Source organism: Salvia splendens, chromosome 16 (assembly GCF_004379255.2).
Source record: "Salvia splendens isolate huo1 chromosome 16, SspV2, whole genome shotgun sequence".
Classification (NCBI taxonomy): Eukaryota; Viridiplantae; Streptophyta; class Magnoliopsida; order Lamiales; family Lamiaceae; genus Salvia; species Salvia splendens.
Genome location: NC_056047.1, coordinates 14632126 through 14654649, shown reverse-complemented (window position 1 = coordinate 14654649; position 22524 = coordinate 14632126). Strand labels below are relative to the sequence as shown.

General features: G+C 36.3%; 1 protein-coding gene and 1 long non-coding RNA gene across 4 annotated transcripts; both read left to right on the top strand.

The window, feature by feature from the left end:
- Positions 1 to 4844: 4844 nt before the first annotated feature.
- Positions 4845 to 15228, top strand: LOC121771810. Of its 3 annotated transcripts, none has more exons than XM_042168698.1 (13): positions 4845 to 5059; positions 6952 to 7050; positions 7582 to 7686; positions 9427 to 9576; positions 9655 to 9753; positions 10249 to 10353; positions 11250 to 11357; positions 11951 to 12058; positions 12432 to 12539; positions 12627 to 12722; positions 12857 to 13003; positions 13757 to 13814; positions 13941 to 15228. In XM_042168698.1, exons 1-13 carry the CDS (start codon positions 4979 to 4981, stop codon positions 14909 to 14911), a joined length of 2235 nt encoding a protein of 744 aa, XP_042024632.1. In that variant the 5' UTR covers positions 4845 to 4978; the 3' UTR covers positions 14912 to 15228. The 3 variants fall into 3 exon arrangements, with proteins under 3 accessions (XP_042024632.1, XP_042024634.1, XP_042024633.1); XM_042168699.1 differs by having other exon boundaries at positions 4925 to 5059; positions 6959 to 7050; XM_042168700.1 differs by lacking the exons at positions 7582 to 7686; positions 9427 to 9576; positions 9655 to 9753.
- Positions 15229 to 19833: 4605 nt separating this feature from the next.
- LOC121769903 lies at positions 19834 to 21390 on the top strand. The gene is made up of 2 exons (XR_006043714.1): positions 19834 to 20735; positions 20952 to 21390. It is a non-coding gene; the product is annotated as an uncharacterized LOC121769903 (long non-coding RNA).
- The last annotated feature ends 1134 nt before the right edge of the window (positions 21391 to 22524 follow it).

Here is a 22524-nt window from a genome sequence, read left to right as displayed (position 1 = left end):
GAAATGCCCGACCGGGCGTTTAGTTGAAATCAGAACGCCCGACCGGGTGAACTTTCTGGACTCCGCATGCACAATATGGAAACGCCCGACCGGGCGTTTAGCGACATCAAAACGCCCGACCGGGCGAACTCTCTGGAATCTCAGCTATGCATTTCCGACGAACTTCCAGCTTCTAACACCCGAAACTACACTCAAAGCACGACTTGGTGAGTTATAATTAACATGAAATCCGGGGTAAAGAATAGGAAATAAGCTTCGCATCAATGATCATTTCTTCTTTAAATATGCTGCAATCATTTTCTCAACATCAATTTCAATGTGTTTGCTTTCCTCTTCGTAATACGCTGCTGTAACAATTTTGTTGTTGAAGCTTTCGTGGCTGTTTTCGGCTAACATCAGCGCCGAACAATATTTAGCCCTAAAGCTCTGAAGCACACCCGAACTTGATTTCTTCAAGTCACAATTCCAGCAACCTTCTCGCTCACCCTTGTACGTTTCCATATGCCGCATTAGAAATACTCCACAATCTTCAACGTTATCCCTCATGGCATTTTCAATCTCTGCATTTTGGAGTTGGACACGATCTTACAATATGCATGGAGACCATTCTTGGTGAGGAAGTGACAAAAGTATGATCTCTGCATGTACAAAACAAATACATATCATTTATAGTTGTGTATTCATATGTATGTGCTATAAAATTCAATCATAAGAGAAGAATACAAACCAATGTTTCTGGAATGTGACCATAATTTATTGTGAGGTCATTGTCATCCCGTTTGCAGAATTGTCTATTACAGCAATAGCATTTCTCTTGAAGCAAAAACAAACAACATAATAATGCTGATTTGCACATATGAGGAACAAGACCTATTGAATGAAATAACAAGCAACATGAATGAAGTAATAAAGTATACTAATGAAGTACTATGAACAATCTGAAAAATGAAGTAACAGGCAACATGATTGAAGTAATATAGTGTACGAATGAAGTAACATGCAACATGAATGAAGTAATAAAGTGTACGAATGAAGTACTATGAACAATCTGAAAAATGAAGTAACAGGAAACATGATGAAGACATAAATTGGACTTGAAGTAATACTAATGATGTTGCGAATTAGCCACCAGCAAACGATTATATTTCACCCCTAATTGAACTTGTTACCCACTGATTGATAAACTAATTACGCAAAAATCAGAAACCAAAGTAAGAAAGTATGAAGTAAAGTAGAATTTTGAAAAATATAAAACTTCAATACAGTGTATTACATGAGGCATAACGTTTTGCCGGAACGCAATCGGCGTCCATCTGAAACAGTAAATCGAAGCAATTTTAGCCATAGACTTCAAAATAGGAAGTTTAGAAAAACAATATAATATAAACCTTCACCTTCCATTGATGAATTTGGTGTCAACTATTTCAAATCGCGTGGAGATGTGGACGTCGGCTGATAGAGAGATAGAGATGCTGAGATCGACGGATATAGATGTTGAATCCGTGGTTAATCAACGACTATCGATCGACGACTTTCGTGTGTCAACCATTTTGAATCTTTGGTTAATCGACTTGAATCAGCTTGAGATGTCGTCGATTGTAGAAGAGGAAGTTGTGGAGTCGTCGATTTTGGTAGAGAAGCAGCGTTTGAGCGTCGATTTGCAGTAGAAGTGAGAGTTAATTTTGAGAAGAAGATGAGCGTCGCTTTGAAGAAGAAGATTCGTCGCTTTGTGGAAGAAAATTCATCGATTTGTAGAAGAATTCTTTGATTTGGAGAAGTATTCTTCGATTTAGAGAAGAAGAAAACGAGAGAGATGAGAAAGAAGATGAGCGGCGTGAATAAGGAGAAGCAGCATGGGATTTTTTTTAGCCTAGATGTAATTTGACCGAAATACCCCTGATTTGAAGTATATTGCTTACATAATGAAGTAGCAAAATTCATGAGACATGGTTTAATCTCATCCATTCAAATCTAGATCTAAGGGCCCTAATTTGGTCTCTAGTTCGGTCTTTAAGAGTGGAAATGTAAATAATAGGACTCTATATAGAGGTGTGATCAAATACAAACTCTCTAAAATACAAACTATGTCACCGGAGTGTACAAATTCTGTCACCGGAGTGTACAAATTATGTCAACGGAATGTACAAATTATGTCACCGGGGGATGTACGGAGTGTACAAATTCTGTCGACGGGGGTGTCCAAATTCTGATTTTTCGATGTCAAAATGTTGACATTAGAAAGATCTTTTATATTAACCGTTGATTAATTGTATTAAGTGAGTATGATTAAAGTTTGTATAGTTTGTATTTTAGAGAGTTTGTATTTTATCACACCTATATATATATATGAAATGATGAAAATTGAGTGTTAAGGCGATTCATACTATATTCGAATCTAAGGGCATATTTAGTAAACCATCTCAATGTCATCGAATGTAGGAAACTAGAATCACTAATTGACATAAAAATGAATACAACATCAATTTGCGAGGACTTAGAGCACCCACAACCGTGCTCTTGCCAATGAGCACGGTTGTGGGTCCGGCGCCACTATTCCTGCATGCTCTTAGCCCTTAGGCAAGAGTACAACACCCATAGTTGTGCTATTTCGCAAGGACGAGCACAATTCATTTTAAATAAAAACATTCCCATAACATTAAAATTTATTAAAAAAATCGAAATAATATTACAAATTATAAATAAAATAAAAAAGACATAATTAAAATCATAAAAAATAAAATTTACATAATTAAAATCCTAAAAATTAAAATTTACATAATTAAAATACTAAAAATTAATAATTACATAATTAAATTCGTAAAATTAAAAAAACCCACTATGCGTTGCCGAAATTCGCCCACATGTGTTTGATTAGGTCTTCTTGTAGCTCAATGTGGGTTCGGGTATCGCGCATTGTGTGTCTTGTTTGGATCCTCTCACCCACCGTCGTATGCACACCTCGACGTGGGGGAGAGCTCGCGCTTGAGCTTCCGGCTTCATCCACGTCGTAGAAGCTAGGCGCCCTCGGTCATTCGTCGGCTATAATCATGTTGTGTAAGATAATACACGTGTACATGATGTCGGCGATATTGTTCAAGTACCACAGCCGAGCCGAGGCCTTCACAATGTTGAATCGAGCTTGAAGGACCCCAAAGGCTCTTTCGACGTCTTTCCGCGCGGACTCTTGACGCTGCGCAAAAAGAACCCGTCTCGGGTCTTGCGGGTTGCTGAGCGTCTTCACGAAAGTCAACCACCTAGGGTAGATACCATCGGCGAGATAGTAACCCATATGGTATGTATTTCCGTTGACGGTGAAGTCGATCGCCGGTGCTACACCATTCAACACATCATTGAAGAGGGGGTGAAGAATAGAACACGTTCAAGTCGTTGTTGGATCCGGCAACACCGAAATATGCATGCCAAATCCATAGGCGGTAGTCGGCGACCGCCTCAAGGATAAGTGTTGGGCCGCCACCTTTGTGGACGCTTAAGTGTTGCCCCTCCAAGCAGTCGGGCAATTCTTCCACCCCCAATGCATGCAGTCAATGCTGCCAAGCATTCCGGGAAAGCCATGGACTAATTCGTGAAGACGAAGCAACCGTTGGCAATCATCGGTGGTGGGTGCTCGAAGGAATTCATCACCGAAAGCTGTACGAACGCCATCGCAAAAATTTTTAAAGACAAAGGATTCCAGTGGACTCACCGATATGCAAATACTCGTCGAAGAGGTCGGTCGTTTGCCCAGTAGCGAGTTGTCGGATGGCACACGTACACTTCTGCAGCGGCGTGATACTTTGCCGGCCGACTGCATCTAGACCTGTTTGGAAGAATTCAACACGGGCGGACAATGTGTTGACAATACGCATAAACAGGCGCTTTGACATGCGAAAACAGCGCCTGAAGTAATCCGCTAGAAACCGCGGCTGGTAGACAAAATAGTCGGCAACGGGCCTTTCGTGGGCTCCCTCCCGGTCACGATGGATGTATTGGCGAGTTGATCTAGTTGGTTGAGGAGGAGGGGCAGGGGTATTCGCTGCGACATATGCACCATAAGCGGCTCGATGTTGTTCGTAGTATTCTTGTTCTTCGCGCTCCGCTTTCGCAATAAGATGGGTGAAATCCATTTGAGGTTTTGAGTGAGAGATGAATGTGTAGATAAGTTGTATGAAAAATATGAATGAGAGATAATTTGATGTGAAAAATGGATGATGAATGTGCGTATTTATAGATGATTTTGGGGAAAAAAATAAAAAAATACAGAAAAACGGACAAAAAAGCGGCCATTTTTTTGGGATTGGGAAAATAATTTTTTTTTATTTTTAATCGACTTTTATAATTAAAAACCGAATTTTTGAAAATAAAAATAAAAATAAAAATATTCAAATGCAACGGCTATGCCGTTGCCCAATCAGCCGTTGACACGTCACCTGCTCGATGGCACGGACGTGTTCGATGCATCGAGCAGCGCCGTGCCAGCGGCGGACGACGTCTTCCGTGCCGCTGGCACGGACGGACGCCGTCCGTCCACCGTTGTGGGTGCTCTTAATAAAGTACTAATTGAAAATTGATGTTAGTCGGTTACTATAAAGTAGCTTCTCGTAACTTTAATTTAAATAATGTTTGGTTCATTTGCTAACGGTTGTTTAGTAAAACCTTTAATTAATCTGAAATCATATTCTTTCTTAAGACTATTATTAGTTTTATTAAAATTAACAAAAAATAATCCACAAAATAAAAAAGTGAGTGAGATTTTTTTTTCCGGTCCAACTCTCCAACTGTAGCAGAGTATATATAACCACGTGTATCCTATCAACACTTTTTTCGATTTGCCCACCTTCCTCAATTTCAATTTTCAACCCATATAAATAATGATTTTCCTCTATTTCCCACACAAACAAAATCTTTCTTTAATCAGAAAATTTTCCGACCATCACCGGAAATTTCAACAAAGGGTTTTACTCTCCGAATTTTGGCGGAAATGGTCGCTACGGACTCGCCTGAGTGGCTTCCTCCTGGCTTCATGGTCAAGACTAACTACAGGTCTGGGAACAAAGTTAAGGTAATCACTTCACTTGGTTATTTTATTTTCAGCTTGTGTGGGAAATAAAATTGAAATTTTAGTTCACTGTTGGATGAAAAATGGAAAGGAATCTTGGTTTTTGCAAGTGTGTAATTGAATCCGTGGAGTTATTGTGCCTTTAAAACTATATGGCTTTGGTATCTTCCAATCAAAATTAGGTTTTGTATCGTTACTCGACTTGGTCGAATTGAATGGTTGCATGTTGAAGTTGGGAGTAGCTATATTGACTTGAATTTCATTCCTATTGGCCTTCTGTTATATGGATTGATTTAAAACCGAGACATATGAATGTTTGGTGGTGTAAAGTTGTTATTTTTATGAGCTTATAAGTATTGTAGAGCATATCTGTATATGTGAACCGACTTTGTTTTTCTTGTGTTGGGATTGCATGGTTAGAGAGAATTGGTGGATTGGCCAATTTAATTCCCTTTCTTTCAGTCGGCAGTGGTCTTGTAGAAATAAGCTGAATTTTGCAGATTTCATATGCTAGATTGTTATACTTTGGGAAGTTGGCGGGTCTTCTTTTGAGCTGAAACTCTTACATTTATGGTAGGTAGTTTAATATAAAAGCAAAGGCTATGAACTAAAGAATGAGTGTGCAATTTTTAAGCGAGCTTTTACCCCTTAAAGAATCCCAGGACTTATGAGTTCTCCATTGGCATATGCTGGGAGGACTGAGGAGTACGTTGTTAGAATCTCATTAGCCGCATATTGATCCCATAAGATTCTGAATTAGCCGTGCAGCATTATTGCAGTCATTTCAGTTGATGTGGAGTGAGTGTACTATTTCTATTAGAAACATATATCCCAAAGTGGAATGTATGCTTTATGCTGTATGTAATTGGACAGTGAGGGTATTGGACCTACGCGATTAAGTTTAGCACTTCATTTCTACAAATAATGGACTATATTTAAAACTCAATAATACTCCCTTCCGTCCCACAAAGATTGTCTCACTTTGACCGGGCACGGGTTTTAAGAAATGTAATGAAAAGTGAGTTGAAAAAGTTAGTGGAATGTGAGTCCTACTTTTATATATTAGTTTTATAATAAAATGTGAGTAAGAATGTGTTAGTGGAATATGGGGTCCACTACCAAAAATGGCAAAAAGTGAAATGGGACAAATTTTGTGTGACGGACGGAAATGAAAAAATAGGACAATCTTTGTGGGACGGAGGGAGTAATAACTGCCGTCATTCTTCTTCCTAGCAACATATATGTACACGTATTAGCATATTTTAGCAACCCTTGCTATATATTAATAATTCATGTGTAAAGCATGTTAAATAAATAGCTGACATGAAGCGACATCTGGTGATTCCTTTCCTTTATGGAATTGTAAATCTATAAAAACTTGCTTTAAATTTTCATAAATGAGGGTATCCGTATAATTATAAAGAAAAATAGAAGTGGAAGCAATGGGTCTAAAAACTTAGATTGGTGTGCATTTAACTTTTTATGTTTGAATCCCCCTTTTATGGGGGCGAGCACTTGGACTTGGAGTGATGTAACTAATAAAGGACAGAGAAACACGACTTAAATTTTCAAGGAGCTTCAAAATGTGCTAGTGACTGTTGATAAAAAGCATAAAAAGTAGCTAGGGACTCGTTCAAGCAGGAAGTATCAGTATGAGATCAATTTTTCTTAGTTAAACATGACTGTTAAAAAGAATTTGCTTCCATTCTTTAATCGAGTGTTGTTACCAAAATATAAAACATTCTCGAAATGATCCACGGTCCACCTAGAAAAATGCTGATGACAATGGGCCCTCCTCGGTTGCCAAAGTTGATGTGGTAGATTTCCACACTAATTGATTGGAGATGTTCTATTCTTCTGCACATTTGTTCTGTGTCTAAAGGTACCTTTTGTAGATATCAGGAAAAACAAATGATTCTACACGGTTGCCTAATGGATGGACAGTGGAAGAAAGAAGAAGAAAGAGAGGCTCAACAGCGGGAATATCTTACAAGGTCTGTAGTATGCATAATGAATAGTTTCGTTTTTTAATGCTTACCAGTGTATTCCCAATATTGAAATCTCCGATGCTCAGAAGAACACAATTGAAAAGGCCACCAAATAGCAAAATTTCTGCAATTAGTCATTTTTATACCTTTTTATAATATACCTCATTTGTCACGTGGCTTTAGCTGGCACTCTTGTGTTTGTGTAGTTGAAGTTTCTCTTGAATATATGCATCAGATGGACTCAGCAGTTTTTGGGACTAAGGGCTAGGGGCTTGTATTTATGTTCAGCCTTTATTACATTTTGTCTGTCCATCCCTTCCTGGTGTAAAGCTATTTCTTGGACATTCTTTTGGGAGGTTCTTAATTTAACCCTGTTTTATTATGAAGTGTCGGCTACGAGTTAATAGCTTTTATCTTTATCTTTAATCATTTACTACATAGTTATCTTACAAGTTACATTGTTCTACTTACACTCAGTATAAACATTGAATTTCTTACATATGGTGCTTTTGCCCTCTCATTCTTGTATCCTTGCAGATATATACCGAATCGTCAACTGGAAGAAAATTTTATTCGATGGCATCTGTCACTCGATACTTGGATAACATAGCCCATTCTGACATCACGACTGAGCAAAATAAAGTATGCACTGGATCTTTTAGTATTTCACTGCTCTTGAACTGATTTAATCCTATATTGCTCTTCTTGTGCATTTAGTCCTTGTAGAAGGATGTGATATTGGCCGGTTTTTGGGAAAAGGATAAGGGAAAACATGGGTGAATAATTTTTAACTTGCTAAAGTTAATCTTGGTGACCAATATTCCAATGGTTTATGAAGGCTTTGCACTTTTTGTGAGAGGATGAAGGTCCTTCCCTTATAAATATGGTTCACGTTTAATCTATGAAGTTGTTAAAAAGAATAATGTAATTTTTCAGTTTCAAATTAATAAGCATAAGTATAATTATCTTAATTTTAGGGATAATTGCTAAATAAACCATGACTTTTGCCAAATTCTGTAAATTATACTCCCTCCGTCCCGAGCTACTCGCTCATTTCCTTTTCGGCACGGAGATTAAGGAATGAGTGTATAGGAAAGTAAAAAATGACGGCTATAGGTGAAAATTTTTACTAAAAATGGAAAGAGTGCAAGTAACTTGGGACGCCCAAAAAGGAAATACGTGCGAGTAGTGCGGGACGGAGGGAGTATAATATTTAAATAATACCACCACTGCACCACATTTCCATTCAAAGCAAAGTATACATTCGTAATTCTATTTAGTGTTAGGAGTTAGAACAATAGCATTTCATGAACTAAACTAAGCTTTTTCAAGGACAATTTGCTGAAAACATTGGGATGTTGAATTTGCTAAAAATAATCATCAGAAGGTGGTATTATTGCAATGCTTTAGAGCTAATTTTGAATTATGGAATTAGCAAAATGGGCAAGCAATTATTGATTTATCTACTTATCATTGATATTTTTTTATGCGTGGTTCCATCACATATTTAGTTTGTTTCAATATAGATACGGTTTGTTCATTTTTTAGTTGTCTTGAGATAAGAGAGAAAATATGCATTTATTATATTTATTGTAGGTAGTTTAATACAATGACAAAGGCTATGAACTAGTAAAAAATGAGTGGTTCAATTTATAAGCGAGCTTTTGCCTCTTAAAGAATCCCAAGACTTGTGAGTTTCCATTGGCGTATGCTCAAGGAGTAGGTTGTATTAGAATCTCATTAGCCACCTATTAATCCCACAAGTTTCTGAATTAACCATGCAGCATTGTGAAATTGCTGTAATTTCGGTGGATATGGAGTGTACTAATGACAAAATATATCCCAAAGTGGAATGTATGCTTCATACTATCGGTAATTAGGTAAATTTGGAGTACATGATTAAGGTCAACACTTCAATTCTACAAATAATGGATTATCTTTAGAAGTCAATAGTCATAACCACCAGTCCGCCATCATTCTTCTTCCTAGCATCGTATATGTATGCGTATCAACTAATTCTAGCAACCTCTGCGATGTGTAAAGCTTGTTAAATAAATAGATGACATGAAGCAAGATCTGGTGATTCCTTTACTTTTATGGGTTGATGGTTGGCTGGTTGGATGAATTTCATTTTCTCTATGCTACCCATTTAGGTTTATCACCATGTGATATTTTGGCTTATTGCAGACATAGTCCTGAAGAAGTAAAAGGTGATGTCAATTTGAAAAATTAGAACTGATGTGTCACGTTATGGTTGGGGGTTCAGACCCTCACCCATTCACTTCTCCCAACAGTAAAAGGAATCAAATATTTGAAACCATAATAATAAAAAATTAAAAAAATTAAAAGAATCTTCACTAATATCGTGTCTTATTGTTGCAGTACTATCTCAATGTTGCAACCAGTAAGAAATATAATTCCAAGAATGAGGTCATTCATTGTGCTGAAGAAAACAACAATATTCTGCTTGTTGCACCTCAAACGAAAAATGCTGATGACAGTGGGACCTCTTTAGTTACCAAAGTTGATGCGGTAGAATTTCGCACTAATTGATTGGAGATGTTCTATTCTTCTGCACATTTGTTCTGTGTCTAAATGTACCTTTTATAGATATCAGAAAAAACAAATGATTATGCATGGTTGCCAAGTGGATGGACAGTGGAAGAAAGAGGAAGAAAGCGCGGCTCAACAGAGGGATTATCTTACAAGGTCTGTAGTACACATAATGAGCAATTCCGTTTTTAATCGTTACCAATGTATTCCTTATATTGAAATCTCTGAAGCTTGAAAGAACACAATTGAAAGGCCAGCAAATTGCCAAATTTCTGCAATTAGTAATTTTTTATACCTTTTTATAATAAATCTCTCTTGTCATGTGTCTTAGCTGCTGCCCTTGTATCTGTGTAGTTGAAGTTTCTCTCGAATATATGCATCAGATGGACTCAGCAGTTTTTGGGACTAAGGACTAGGGACTTGAATTTATGTTCAGCCTTTATTATATTTAGTCTGTCCATCCCTTCTTGGTGTAAAGCTATTTCTTGGACATTCTTTCGAGGGGTTTCTTAATTTAATTCCCTGTTTTATTATGAAGTTCGGCTACGAGTTAGCTTTTGTCTTTATCTTTAATCATTTACTACAGAGTTATTACAACATTGAATTTCTTACATATGGTGTTTTTGCCTGCTCATTCTTGTATCCTTGCAGATATATACAGAATCGTCAACTGGAAGAAAATTTTATTCCAAGCCATCTGTCACTCGATACTTGGATAACATAGCCTGTACTGACATCATGACTAAGCAAGATAAAGTATGCACTGATCTTTTAGTAAATCATTGCTCTTGAATTGATTTAATCCTATATTGCTCATCTAGTGCATTTAGTCCCTGGAGAAGGATGTAAAGTTGGACATTTTTTCGTCAATACTGAATTGGATTTGTCGCCAACACTTTTGGGAAAAAGATAAGGGAAACCATTAGTGAATAATTTGTAACTTGCTAAGGTCAATCTTGGTGACCAATCTCCAAATGGTTCATGAAGGTCTTGCCCTTTTTATGAGAGGATGAAGGTCCTCCCCTTATTAAAATAGTTCACATTTGATCTATGAAGTTGTTAAAAAGAATATATGTTCTTTTGCAGTGACAAATTAATAAGCTTAAGTATGATTATCTTAATATTAGGGATAATTGCTAAATAAATCATGACTTTTGCCATATTTCTGCAAATTCTAAAATGTTTGAATAATACCACCACTGCACCACCACCTTTCCATTCGAAGCAAAGTGTACATTCATTAGTGTTAGAACAATAGCATTTCATTTATGAAACTAGCTGTTTCAAGAACAATTTGCTAAAAATAATCATCAGAAGGTGGTATTATTGCAATGCTTCAAAACTCATGTCGAATTTGCAATATAGGCAAGCAATTATTGATTTATCTACCGATCATTGATATTTTTTTATGCGTGGTTCCATTACATATTTAGTTTGCTTCAATATATATACTGTTTGTTCATTTTTAGTTGTCTTGAGATAAGAGAATGCATTCATTAGTTCAAGTTTTTTAGTTATAGTTGATTTTAGGAGACACTAGATGGATGCTTCAATGGTAAAAGTTTGGTTTGTGATTTGATAGTTTTAGAGCATCGATTCTTGATATTTATTGTTTTCATCTTATAATTTCTGGATGCTAACAATTTTATCAGATTGACAAAGTGGGTGAGCCACTTCCAGACACATCTCTGCAGATATCACCTGTCAGAAATACTGGTAGCATTTCTTTAAATAAAAGGAAGGCCGACTCTCTTATAAAGGTTTGTGCTCTAATGACCTCAGATACTTACAAAGATCTGATAGGAACATTTATTATTAATAATAAGCTTTTCAGATTCAATATTTCTAGATTAGCCTTTGAAAGCACAACGTGCATGAACTGCCACATTTTGGATCATAGACTTTTTACATAAAGTTTGTTTCAAATAAAAAATAATTTCATTAATTATTTGTACTTGAAGTAAGTAGTAAGAGTTATCCAAGCCCCTTGGCCTAGCGGTAAAGGGTGCTGGATACCGCGTCCATCCTGGAGGTCTCGAGTTCGAACCCTGGGCGGCGTAATTTGTCTTTCCTCCTTGTTATAGGAGTTGATTTGTAATTTCCTCCTTCATATATATGATATAAATATATGAAGTTAATTTCTTTAAAAAAAAAAAAAAAAAAAAAAAAAAAAGTAGTAAGAGTTAGGTGATGGACTGGATGGTTCTTCAATATTAAGTTTATACTTTTGGAGATACTAGATGGATGCTTCATTTGTTGAATTTGCTTTATGATTCCTTTTGCTAATAATTTTACTCTCTTCTAATGATATTCTACTCTCTTCTAATATATATTTGGCTGTTTATCTTTTCAGATTGATAATGTGGATGAGAATGTCCCAAAGCAGTCGCAACAGATCCAATCCATGACAAATACTGATGCCGGCCATGAAGATAGTGGGAAGGGAAACTCTGTTGTAAAGGTTTGTGCTTTGATGAGCTCTATATGCATCCTAGATCTAACAGAACGGCCATACTGCAGTTTAGCCTTTGATGCATTGAGGTTTTCTAGGTTAACTTTGAGAGCAAAAAAAGCCCCTTGCCTGCCTCATTTATCAAGTTATGTAAAGTTTGCTTTAAATATATGGTTGTGCATGTCTTATGTTACTTTTCCTTGAGATAAGAGAAGTAATAGATTGATTTTTTGTTTGAAGCTGCTTAGTTTTACAACTTACTAATCATTAGAAGCTAGTATTGTAGAAGCTAGTATTGTGATGATTCATTTATTGAACTTTATTTGTGTTCCATTTGATAATTCTTCTCGTAGTATTGATTCTGTGTTACTTATTCTTTCAGATAGACAATGTGGGTGAACCATTTCCAGAGATGTCACCACAGGTCGTATCCATGACCAATAATGATGGCATTCGTGAAAAGAAAAGGAAGATCAGTTCTTTTGTGACGGTTTGTGCTGTGATCAGTTCAGTACTTACTCTAGATCCGATAAAACTCTCCAGTGAATTTCGCTTCTGACATTTCGAGGTTAAGTAGGTAGCTGTTGAGTGGTCAACTGATAAGGACCTGCCTGATGGCTGGATAAAAGAAATCAGGACAAGCAAGTCTGGGGATAGGATAAGAAAAGATCCGGTAATTAATTTGTTTAACCTTTTGGTAGCTCTTCAAAAAAATTTCTCAATTTCTTTTTGACAATTCTGACATTATTTATGGTGATACCCTGTTTGCGTTTTCAAAATCTCGTCTGTTATCATATTACTATGCAGTTTTACACAGATCCGGTCAGCGGTTACATGTTTCGTTCTAAACCAGATGCCTTGCGGTATCTGGAAACAAATGATATTGGTAGCTGCGCCTGCAAACCCCGGAAAAGGGAATTGGATGATATCAAATCAATTGAGAACATAAACCTTGTGAGTTTTCTTGCTTGGTCATCCTCATCTATACATTTTGGTGCATCTCCCCAGTCCAGTCTTCAATTCCATGGTATGCTATGGCCACATATAGATCCATAGGCATATGAATTGAAGTTCATTTACATGTGAAATTTCTCCCATTAGTCGAAATTTTATATACAATTAAAGCACATGGAAAGTTTTCCCATGTGATGACACAACTCTTGATGTGATGCTTGAAATCCCGAATTCCATCATTTCAGGCCATTTTAATATTCTACTCCTATTTTTTAATTTTCTTTTAGAATTTTCATTCCTTTGCAAAGCAGGGTCTTTTTTTTAGGCTCATAAATACATGTTTATATGTTTTATGACTTGTGAGGTAACCTGGTATTGTTATGGAGTTTTCAATAAAAAACTGTTTTTCGTGAAGGAGCGTCGTCTTCTACAGATTTTCTCATGTGTTAGATGAGGTTGGGTGTCTTTTTTGTAAAAATTTATTTTAATTCATATCGATAAAAAAGTCTTTTGAATTTAAATTACGCCATTATCGTTTAATGTGTGTCGGAAGCAGCCCAATTAAGAGCCAGAATGCAAAATGTGTGCGAAGATGTGGATGGACTTAGTGGTATGGTTTAAAAAAGCTATACCGCTAAAACCGTCATGCTTTTTACGTGCATCTTTGTATTTGTTTTTCCAACTTCTTATTCTTTTTCATATTAACACAATTGCTGGCGGAGTTAGTTTTTGAAATACCTCTTTTCTGTTCAGTCTCCAACTCCAGCTAAGCTCAAGACACAGCCTTTTCTTGGTGAAGAGTCAAATGGTGGTAAGAATAATCTAGTAAAACTAGCTACTCCTACTCTAAGATAAAATTAAGGAGTATTTAGAGCTTCTTGTTAACCTTTAATAAACTTGTGTAGTTCTGTTAGTTCGGTTGAATTGTCTTGTGCAGGCGCAGAAAGTTCGGGTACGAAGGTTTCAGCAGAATTAGACACCAACACTTTAGAACGTGAGCAAGTTAATCAAGAAAATTCTATCAAGAGTGCCGAAATAGGAAATAAGCTTGAACCGGAAAATGATGTCTCTAAAAAGGACGTTAGAGTTATGGCCGTTGTGGCTGATCCCTCAACCAATCAGCAGCTTCGAGAAAGTGGGTGTAGAAATAAGATTGGCTCAAGAAAACCCAAGAAAAGAAGGGAGAACAGCAGCACACCAACACGAACTTCGAAAAGGCTTGCAGGTTCTGAACCTGAGATGAAAATCAACTTGGATTTGAACGAACCCTCTCTAAGGGCTGGTCTGAGAGGATCAACTGCTAAGGTAGTTGATGCTTCTCCGATTGCTCCACTTAAGGCTTCAGATATTTCCCAGTCATCAAGTATCGAGCCACCCAAAGAGGCTGTAGAGCAAGTAGTTATAGGCATGGAAACTTGTCAAGATGCTAATCGGCCGAAAGAATTTGAAAAGCCTACGCCTACAGAGGGCTCAACTATTCCAGCAGAGCAGCCAGGTGTGACAGGGACAGCTGGTACGAATTCATTCATTGATGGTCAACAATCACAAGTTTCGCAGCTTTGCTACGATTTTGGGGACTCATGGACTAATCCGTTGGAATTCGCCTTGAAGACTCTCACTGGGGAGTTACCGCTTGAGGATACCGTGACATTTCCAAGTTGCTTCAGGGAGCCATTCGACGACACTTTCAAGGAGGCTGATGTGTGGTTGAAGCAATCAAGTTTTGATGCTCCCGTCAACTTCCAAAGCGAATTTCCATCCCATTCTGAATCATCGAAGAAACAAAATGCTGTTGATCCGTCGCCAGTGTCATTCTCTGGCCTGGGCTTCAGTTCTTGCGGTGGCTTCAACTTCCAGCCTAGCACAGAGGCCGGGAAGAAGGATTCGCAGACCAAATTTAACCCTTAGAAGAAACAAAAGGAAACAACATGCCGGACCAAAGGTCGAATTTTTTGGACTAGTGCTTGTGCTTGAATATAAAATCGTCGTGTTTCTCGTGACGTCTAGGCTATGGGGAAAATTGGTCGCATTCGATGATTTGATTTAACTGATAGTACTATAAGTTTAGGATGTTTTGGTGCCCATGGACGCGATTATGCTAAACTATGAATCAATATTCCCCATGTAAAACTACAGTGTTGTTCTATGTGAATACTCCAACTCTGATGGAACATCTTTTGTTGGATAGTCATATTCAATTTGGAATGGTTGTGTAACTACTTCAATCGCGTCTTGTTTCTTGATTGCTATTTATTCTGTTTATGGTTTGGATCATCAATTAATGTGTGTAATGGCGGACGTAGGAATAAATTTTGGTAGGGGTTTCACTAAAAAATCTTGACAGGGGACACACACATATTATATATATATAGGGGAGTGTTATTCTCCTTTTCACATCTTAGATCTTTTTTCCTTCTTAATATTACGCGTTAGATCTAAGGCATCAACATATCAGATTGATTCTATAAAACTGGTTCCGTGTTGCATTATAGAAGGTGGTTGTATGCATTACAGGGTTATTATTGACATTTGACGGAAAAGTAACTGCCACATTTTGATATCTGCGAATAATGCACCACATGGTCACGAGTAATGCATATAATTGACTATATAATGCACAATATGTGAACTGCAATGCATACGAATAAGATGTACCATGTTATGATGTTTGGACACACGTTTCTTGTTTCCCCTAAGGGTTTAATAAGCATAGGGGCTAGGGTATAGTACGTAGACACGTATATAATCTTCACATGGTAATGAGTAATGGATATAATTGACTATATAATGCACAATTTGTGAACTGCAATGCATACGAACAAGATGTGCTGTGTTATGATGTTTGACACACGTTTCTTGTTTCCCCTAAGGGTTTAATAAGCTTAGGGGCTAGGGTATAGTACGTAGACATGTATGTAATAACCCATATACACAATACCCTAGCCCTAAGCTTATTAAACCCTTAGGGGAAACAAGAAACGTGTGTCAAACATCATAACACAGCACATCTTGTTTGTATGCATTGCAGTTCACAAATTGTGCATTATATAGTCAATTATATCCATTACTCGTTACCATGTGAAGATTACATACATGTCTACGTACTATACCCTAGCCCCTAAGCTTATTAAACCCTTAGGGGAAACAAGAAACGTGTGTCAAACATCATAACACAGCACATCTTGTTCGTATGCATTGCAGTTCACATATTGTACATTATATAGGCAATTATATGCATTACTCGTGACCATGTGGTGCATTATTCGTAGCGGTTTCCAGCCATTATTAGATTACTATTGTACCCTCATAATGCACAAAATAGGACAAATAATGCAACACGGGATTAATTACCCAATGTTGATCTTGACCGTCAATTTCTCTAATCTAATTGCTGATATTAAGAAGGAAAAAGGAGGAAATATAGGAAAAGGAAATGAATATATATATATATATATATATAGATAGAGTTGTGATCAATGTCGAACCAATTTTAAAGACCGAACTAGAGACCAAATCTGGGCCATTAGATCTATTTTTTTAATGAGATGTGCTGCTGTGTAAATTTTTCGGTCTTCATTAAAAGCCCATTTTACTTCATTGTATAGGTTTATTACTTCATTCCGTACGTAATACCTTGAAACTACAACATGTTTTTACTTTCTTCCAGTAGGTTTCGAAATGATTCAACATATGTTTCATTTGAATTCATTGACCTGAGTTTTTACTTTATTTACATTAAAAATGCAATTTATTCAAGTGAGTTTATTACTTCATTCAGAAACATTATTACTTCATTGGATAAGGTTTTTACTTCATTCCAGTAGGACTTCAAATGCTTCTACACATACTTCATTCCAATAATTTATTGCATCATTCCATGTGTTTATTACACCATATCAGTGTTGTGGCGGTGGTGATAGATATTGTAGAGAGAAAGAACGGCACGCGACGGCGAAACCGCATTTACGTATTGGAATGAAGTAATAATCCTACTGAAATGAAGTAAAAACCTACTGGAATGAAGTAAAAACCTACTGGAATGAAGTTAAATCTTCGTAACATGTTAGTATGACTTATTTACCTTCGGATGAATTAAAATAGGCTCGTGATAAAGGCGAAAATAATTGATAAATTTGTGTCTCTCATCCATAAAAAACTAGATCTAAAAACCCTAATTTGGTATGGTTCGGTAGTTCGGTCTTTAAGAGTGGATTTGTGAATAATGGGACTATATATATATATATATATATATATATATATATAGAGTCGTGATCATATGATAACCCCTAAATATCGTAATAACCCTATAACCAAATCTGGACCACACATATTTCTAATCATGCGGTTTAGATTCAAACTTAGATTTACTTCATAAAAAAAGCGCGGGGGTAAAACTGTCATTTCCCTCATTTAATTTCTGAATTTCGCCAAATATCACGTAAAATGATAAAATGATAGGTTTATTGCATAGAATGATAGTTTTGAGATTCAAACTTAGATATACTTCATAAAAAAAAGCGCGGGAGTAAAACTGTCATTTCCCTGATTTAATTTCTGAATTTCGCCAAATATCACGTAAAATGATAAAATGATATGTTTATTGCATAGAATGATAGTTTTGCCGGATAGAATGATACTCTGAGTTGATAAAATGATACTTTTGACTGACTAATAAAATGATAGGTTTATTACATAGAATGATAGTTTTCCCGGATAAAATGATACTCTGAGTTGATAAAATGATACTTTTGACTGACTGATAAAATGATAAAATGATAGGTTTATTGCATAGAATGATAGTTTTGCCGGATAGAATGATACTCTGAGTTGATAAAATGATACTTTTGACTGACTGATAAAATGATAAAATGATATATGTTAGGTTTATTGCATAGAATGATAGTTTTTCCGGATAGAATGATACTTTGAGTTGATAAAATGATACTTTTAGCTTATAAATGTTAGGTTTACTGCATAAAATGATAGTTTTTCCGGATAGAATGATACTTTCAGCCGATAGAATGATAGTTTTGCCGGGTAGAATGATACTTTCAGCCGATAGAATGATAGGTATGCATAAAATGACATTTTTGTTTAATAAAATGATACTTTTACCTGATAAAATGATAATCTAAGTGGATAAAATTACAGTAACCTTATAAAAATGATACTCTGAGTTGATAAAATGATACGTTTACTGCTTTGTGATAAAATGATAGGTTTATTTCATAGAATGCTAGTTTTGCCGGATAGAATGATACTATGAGTTGATAAAATGATACTTTTGACTGACTGATAAAATGATATATGTTAGGTTTATTGCATAGAATGATAGTTTTGCCGGATAGAATGATACTTTCAGTCGATAGAATGATAGTTTTGCCGGGTAGAATGATACTTTCAGCCGATAGAATGATATGTATTTTTGGTGTATAAAATGACATTTTTGTTTAATAAAATGATACTTTTACCTGATAAAATGATAATCTAAGCGGATAAAATGACAGTTAGCTTATAAAAATGATAGTTTAGCTGAAGAAATTGCATATAAGCTGATAAAATGATACTTTAACGTGACAAAATGACATAAAACTGATAAAATGATAGTTTTTGCCAGATAGAATGATACTTTCAGCCGATAGAATGATAGTTTTGCCGGGTAGAATGATACTTTCAGCCGATAGAATGCTAGGTATTTTTGGTGTATAAAATGACATTTTTGTTTAATAAAATGATAATTTTACCTGATAAAATGATAATCTAAGCGGATAAAATGACAGTAACCTTATAAAAATGATAGTTTAGCTGAAGAAATTGCATATAAGCTGATAAAATGATACTTTAACGTGACAAAATGACATAAAACTGATAAAATGATAGTTTTGTCGGATAGAATGATACTTTCAGCCGATAGAATCATAGTTTTGCCGGGTAGAATGATACTTTCAGCCGATAGAATGATATGTATTTTTGGTGTATAAAATGACATTTTTGTTTAATAAAATGATACTTTTACATGATAAAATGATAATCTAAGCGGATAAAATGACAGTGACCTTATAAAAATGATACTCAGAGTTGATAAAATGATACGTTTACTGCTTTGTGATAAAATGATAGGTTTATTTCATAGAATGATAGTTTTGCCGGATAGAATGATACTCTGAGTTGATAAAATGATACTTTTGACTGACTGATAAAATGATATATGTTACCTATATTGCATAGAATGATAGTTTTGCCGGATAGAATGATACTCTGAGTTGATAAAATGATACTTTTGACTGACTGATAAAATGAGCCAAATTCAGAAATTAAATGAGCGAAATTTGGATACGTAAATTTTATCATGAGGGAAATGACATATTTACCCCCGCGCTTTTTTTTATGAAGTAAATCTAAATTTGAATCTAGACCACGTGATTTTAAAAATATGTGGTCCAGATTTAGTTATAGGGTTATTACGGAAATTGGGGTTATCATTATAATGCACCCATATATATACATATATATTATATATATATGGTTTTGATCTATGCAAAATTGATTTAAAAATACAAAAACGCAGAACAATATAATACGTATGACAATTTTAGGTCATAATTAGTTAATTTTTAGGTCATGCTAACAAAGCATGACCTAAAATGATCTTAGCATGACATTGAACCCAAATATTATATATGACCTAAAATTGCTTAATTATGACCTTCCGTGTTTTTGGTTAATTATTGACTATTAGATCATCTAATCCTATGACCAAGATTTGGGCTGCATTTCTGGATTTAAATGCATTTTTATTTTGATCATCTCCATATATATATATATATAAACAATAATAAAAATTCTAAAAATAAATAAATATCTAATACATAAAATTAATCCAAAACAAGTTTGACAAAAAGAATAATACAGTTTGCTAAAGCGGTGGAAACTGAATTCTACGTGTTTTCATCGATTGAAAACGCTGCAGGATCGGCTCGTTATCAATCGTTGAAAAAATATCCTTCTCAATGTACACAACTAGACTGTCATTCATCCACTCGTCTCCCATTCGATTTCGTACATCAGTCTTGATAGTATTCATTGCAGAAAATGCTATCTCAACAGAAGCAGTAGCAACAGGTAAAACCAAGACCAACTCAATAATCCGATAGACCAATGGAAAAACTAAATGCTTCTTAGTTTTGACCATTTTCATAGCAAAACTTCCCAAATCACTAAGCGCAACAAATTGAGGATCACACCGCACATTAGCAATAAAATTACTAACTTGCCGTGGAAGATGTAAACATTCGCTCGCAAAGAAGTCCTCGGGATATAAAGTAGCAATATGAATGACTTGATGCTCATTGAATTCAGAGAAAGAATTTCTTGGATCAAGACACGCTATGCATTTTAGCAAGTCGGTGCTTGTAAGAACCCAGAAAAAAAAATTTAAAAAAAATCAAATTTATCTAACTTGGTCACCAAGTCAGTAAATCATTTAATTAAAGATTCTCACATATTTTCTTTCCCTCAACCCACGTTGGAAAACCGTTCACACTCCCCAAATCTCTCTCACATCCAAACCACCCATCCCTCTATTTTAAATCTCCAAATTCAGTTTATTTTCCTATTCTACTCGTTCAAGAAAACCAAGACCTCTTCTTCACAACTTCAATTCAAGAAATCGAGAACCAAATTCGTGAGAAGAGAGAGAGAGCTACCGGTTGTCTTTCAAAATCTGCCCAAGGTATAATTTCTACCCAGTTTTTAAAGCATGAATTTTTTTAGCATTCTATTCACGACATATCATCCTATACCCTTCCCACATAATGCAATCAACAAGCATCACCAATCAAACTCCAATAATCAAACACCCATCACGGTGAAATTGTTTACTAAAAACGAAAAGAAGCATACTTTGAATGATAACCGATCTGTTCGGTTGAAATCGGGTTGGTTTCAGGGCTGTTCGGGTTAGTTTCGGGACGAATCGGGGGCTGCGGTGATGTTTCGGGGCTGCACGACCATCGACGGAGCAGCGGCGAACAGCAGCCGACGGCTCTGTGCAGACGGAGCAGCGGCGAACTGCAGCGACGACTCTGTGCAGCGGCGACAGCAGCGTCCTCCCGGCGAGACAGCAGCAGCTCTTCCGGCGGATTGGCGGCGGTGGCTGGACGCTGAAGACGACCGACGGCTCTGGCGGAATTGGAGACGGCGACGGAGATCCTGGAACTGCCCGTTTTGGGCGAAGAGAATTAGACAGATAGAGAGGGATGAAGTTTGGGGCGTGAAGGAGGGAGGAGTTTAAGTGGGCCATTTGTTTTTTTTTTTTTTTTCAGATTTGGGCATTTGTTATTTTAAAAGGATTTGGGCCTTATAATTAAATTGGAGGATTTATTTAAGTTGGGCTAAGTAAATAATTAATTTGATTCTTGGGCTGATAAATTAATCGTGGGAAATTATTTAATTAGTTCCCGAATAATTTATCCTAAGTCCGAAATAAATATATTTTTGAGGGAAAATAATTTCGATGATAATTTATGTGCTTAAATAATTTTGGGATTTTAATTCGATATCGTGGAGGGAAATATGAGGAGCCAACGGAGGAATTATGGGCGTAAGCGGCCGACCGGCGTCTCAAGCGATGTCTTGGGCGGCCGCCGAATAATCAAAAATATGCGAAAACCGAGAAACGAGATAAAAGACTCTAATGAGGGTGCATGCATTCTAATTAGTAGTTTTCTTGCGCTGATTGTTGTGTTATTATTTTATTTATCTAAAGGGAATTGTTCCGTGAGACTCTAATCCGGAAAGAAGAAATACTCAAGTGCGACACCTTTAAGCAGTCGAGGTGGGCTTTCGAACTAAATTATTTTCAAGAGCTTGCGATTTATTATATCCGGTTTGAGCATCTTTTAAAGTGATGAATTGCTTTCTAGGTGTGATTGCCAAGTATTATTTCATTCCATGGCAATGTGATATATGTGTTTAAGGTGTGAAAGTGATTGTCATATGTTGTGAATTGGTTGTGAACGTGATAGCTTTTGAGTGGTTGTGAATTGCTCGACTTTGTGGATGTGATATGATGATGCTCGACCTTGACAGAAAAATGATTTATGTTTTAAATATGATTTTGAGGAAAAATAAAGTTTGCAAATGGTATGTCATGCCATGTTTTTGTTTTGGAGAAATTGCATATCTGTTTGTTTAGCAAGGGAGTTGTCCCTACTAGACCTATTGAAATCGACATCGGGTCTGACTAGGGAGTGAGTCCCTACTCGGACTAGTGTACACCAATGGGGATCGTGAGCCGTCTTTTGGGTCGGTCGGTCTAGTGATCGAGTTTGCGGCCACATTCTCGTTCACCAGATGTTGATGTTGATGTTGATGTTGTTGTTGAGGTTGTTGAGATGATGATTATTTAGTGGGGAGTGAATCCCTACTATGAGTTTAATCGAATTCGGGTCCTAGCAAGGGTGCGTCCCTACTCAGACTAGTGTACATGATGAGGACTGTGAGTCATCGAACGGGTTGGC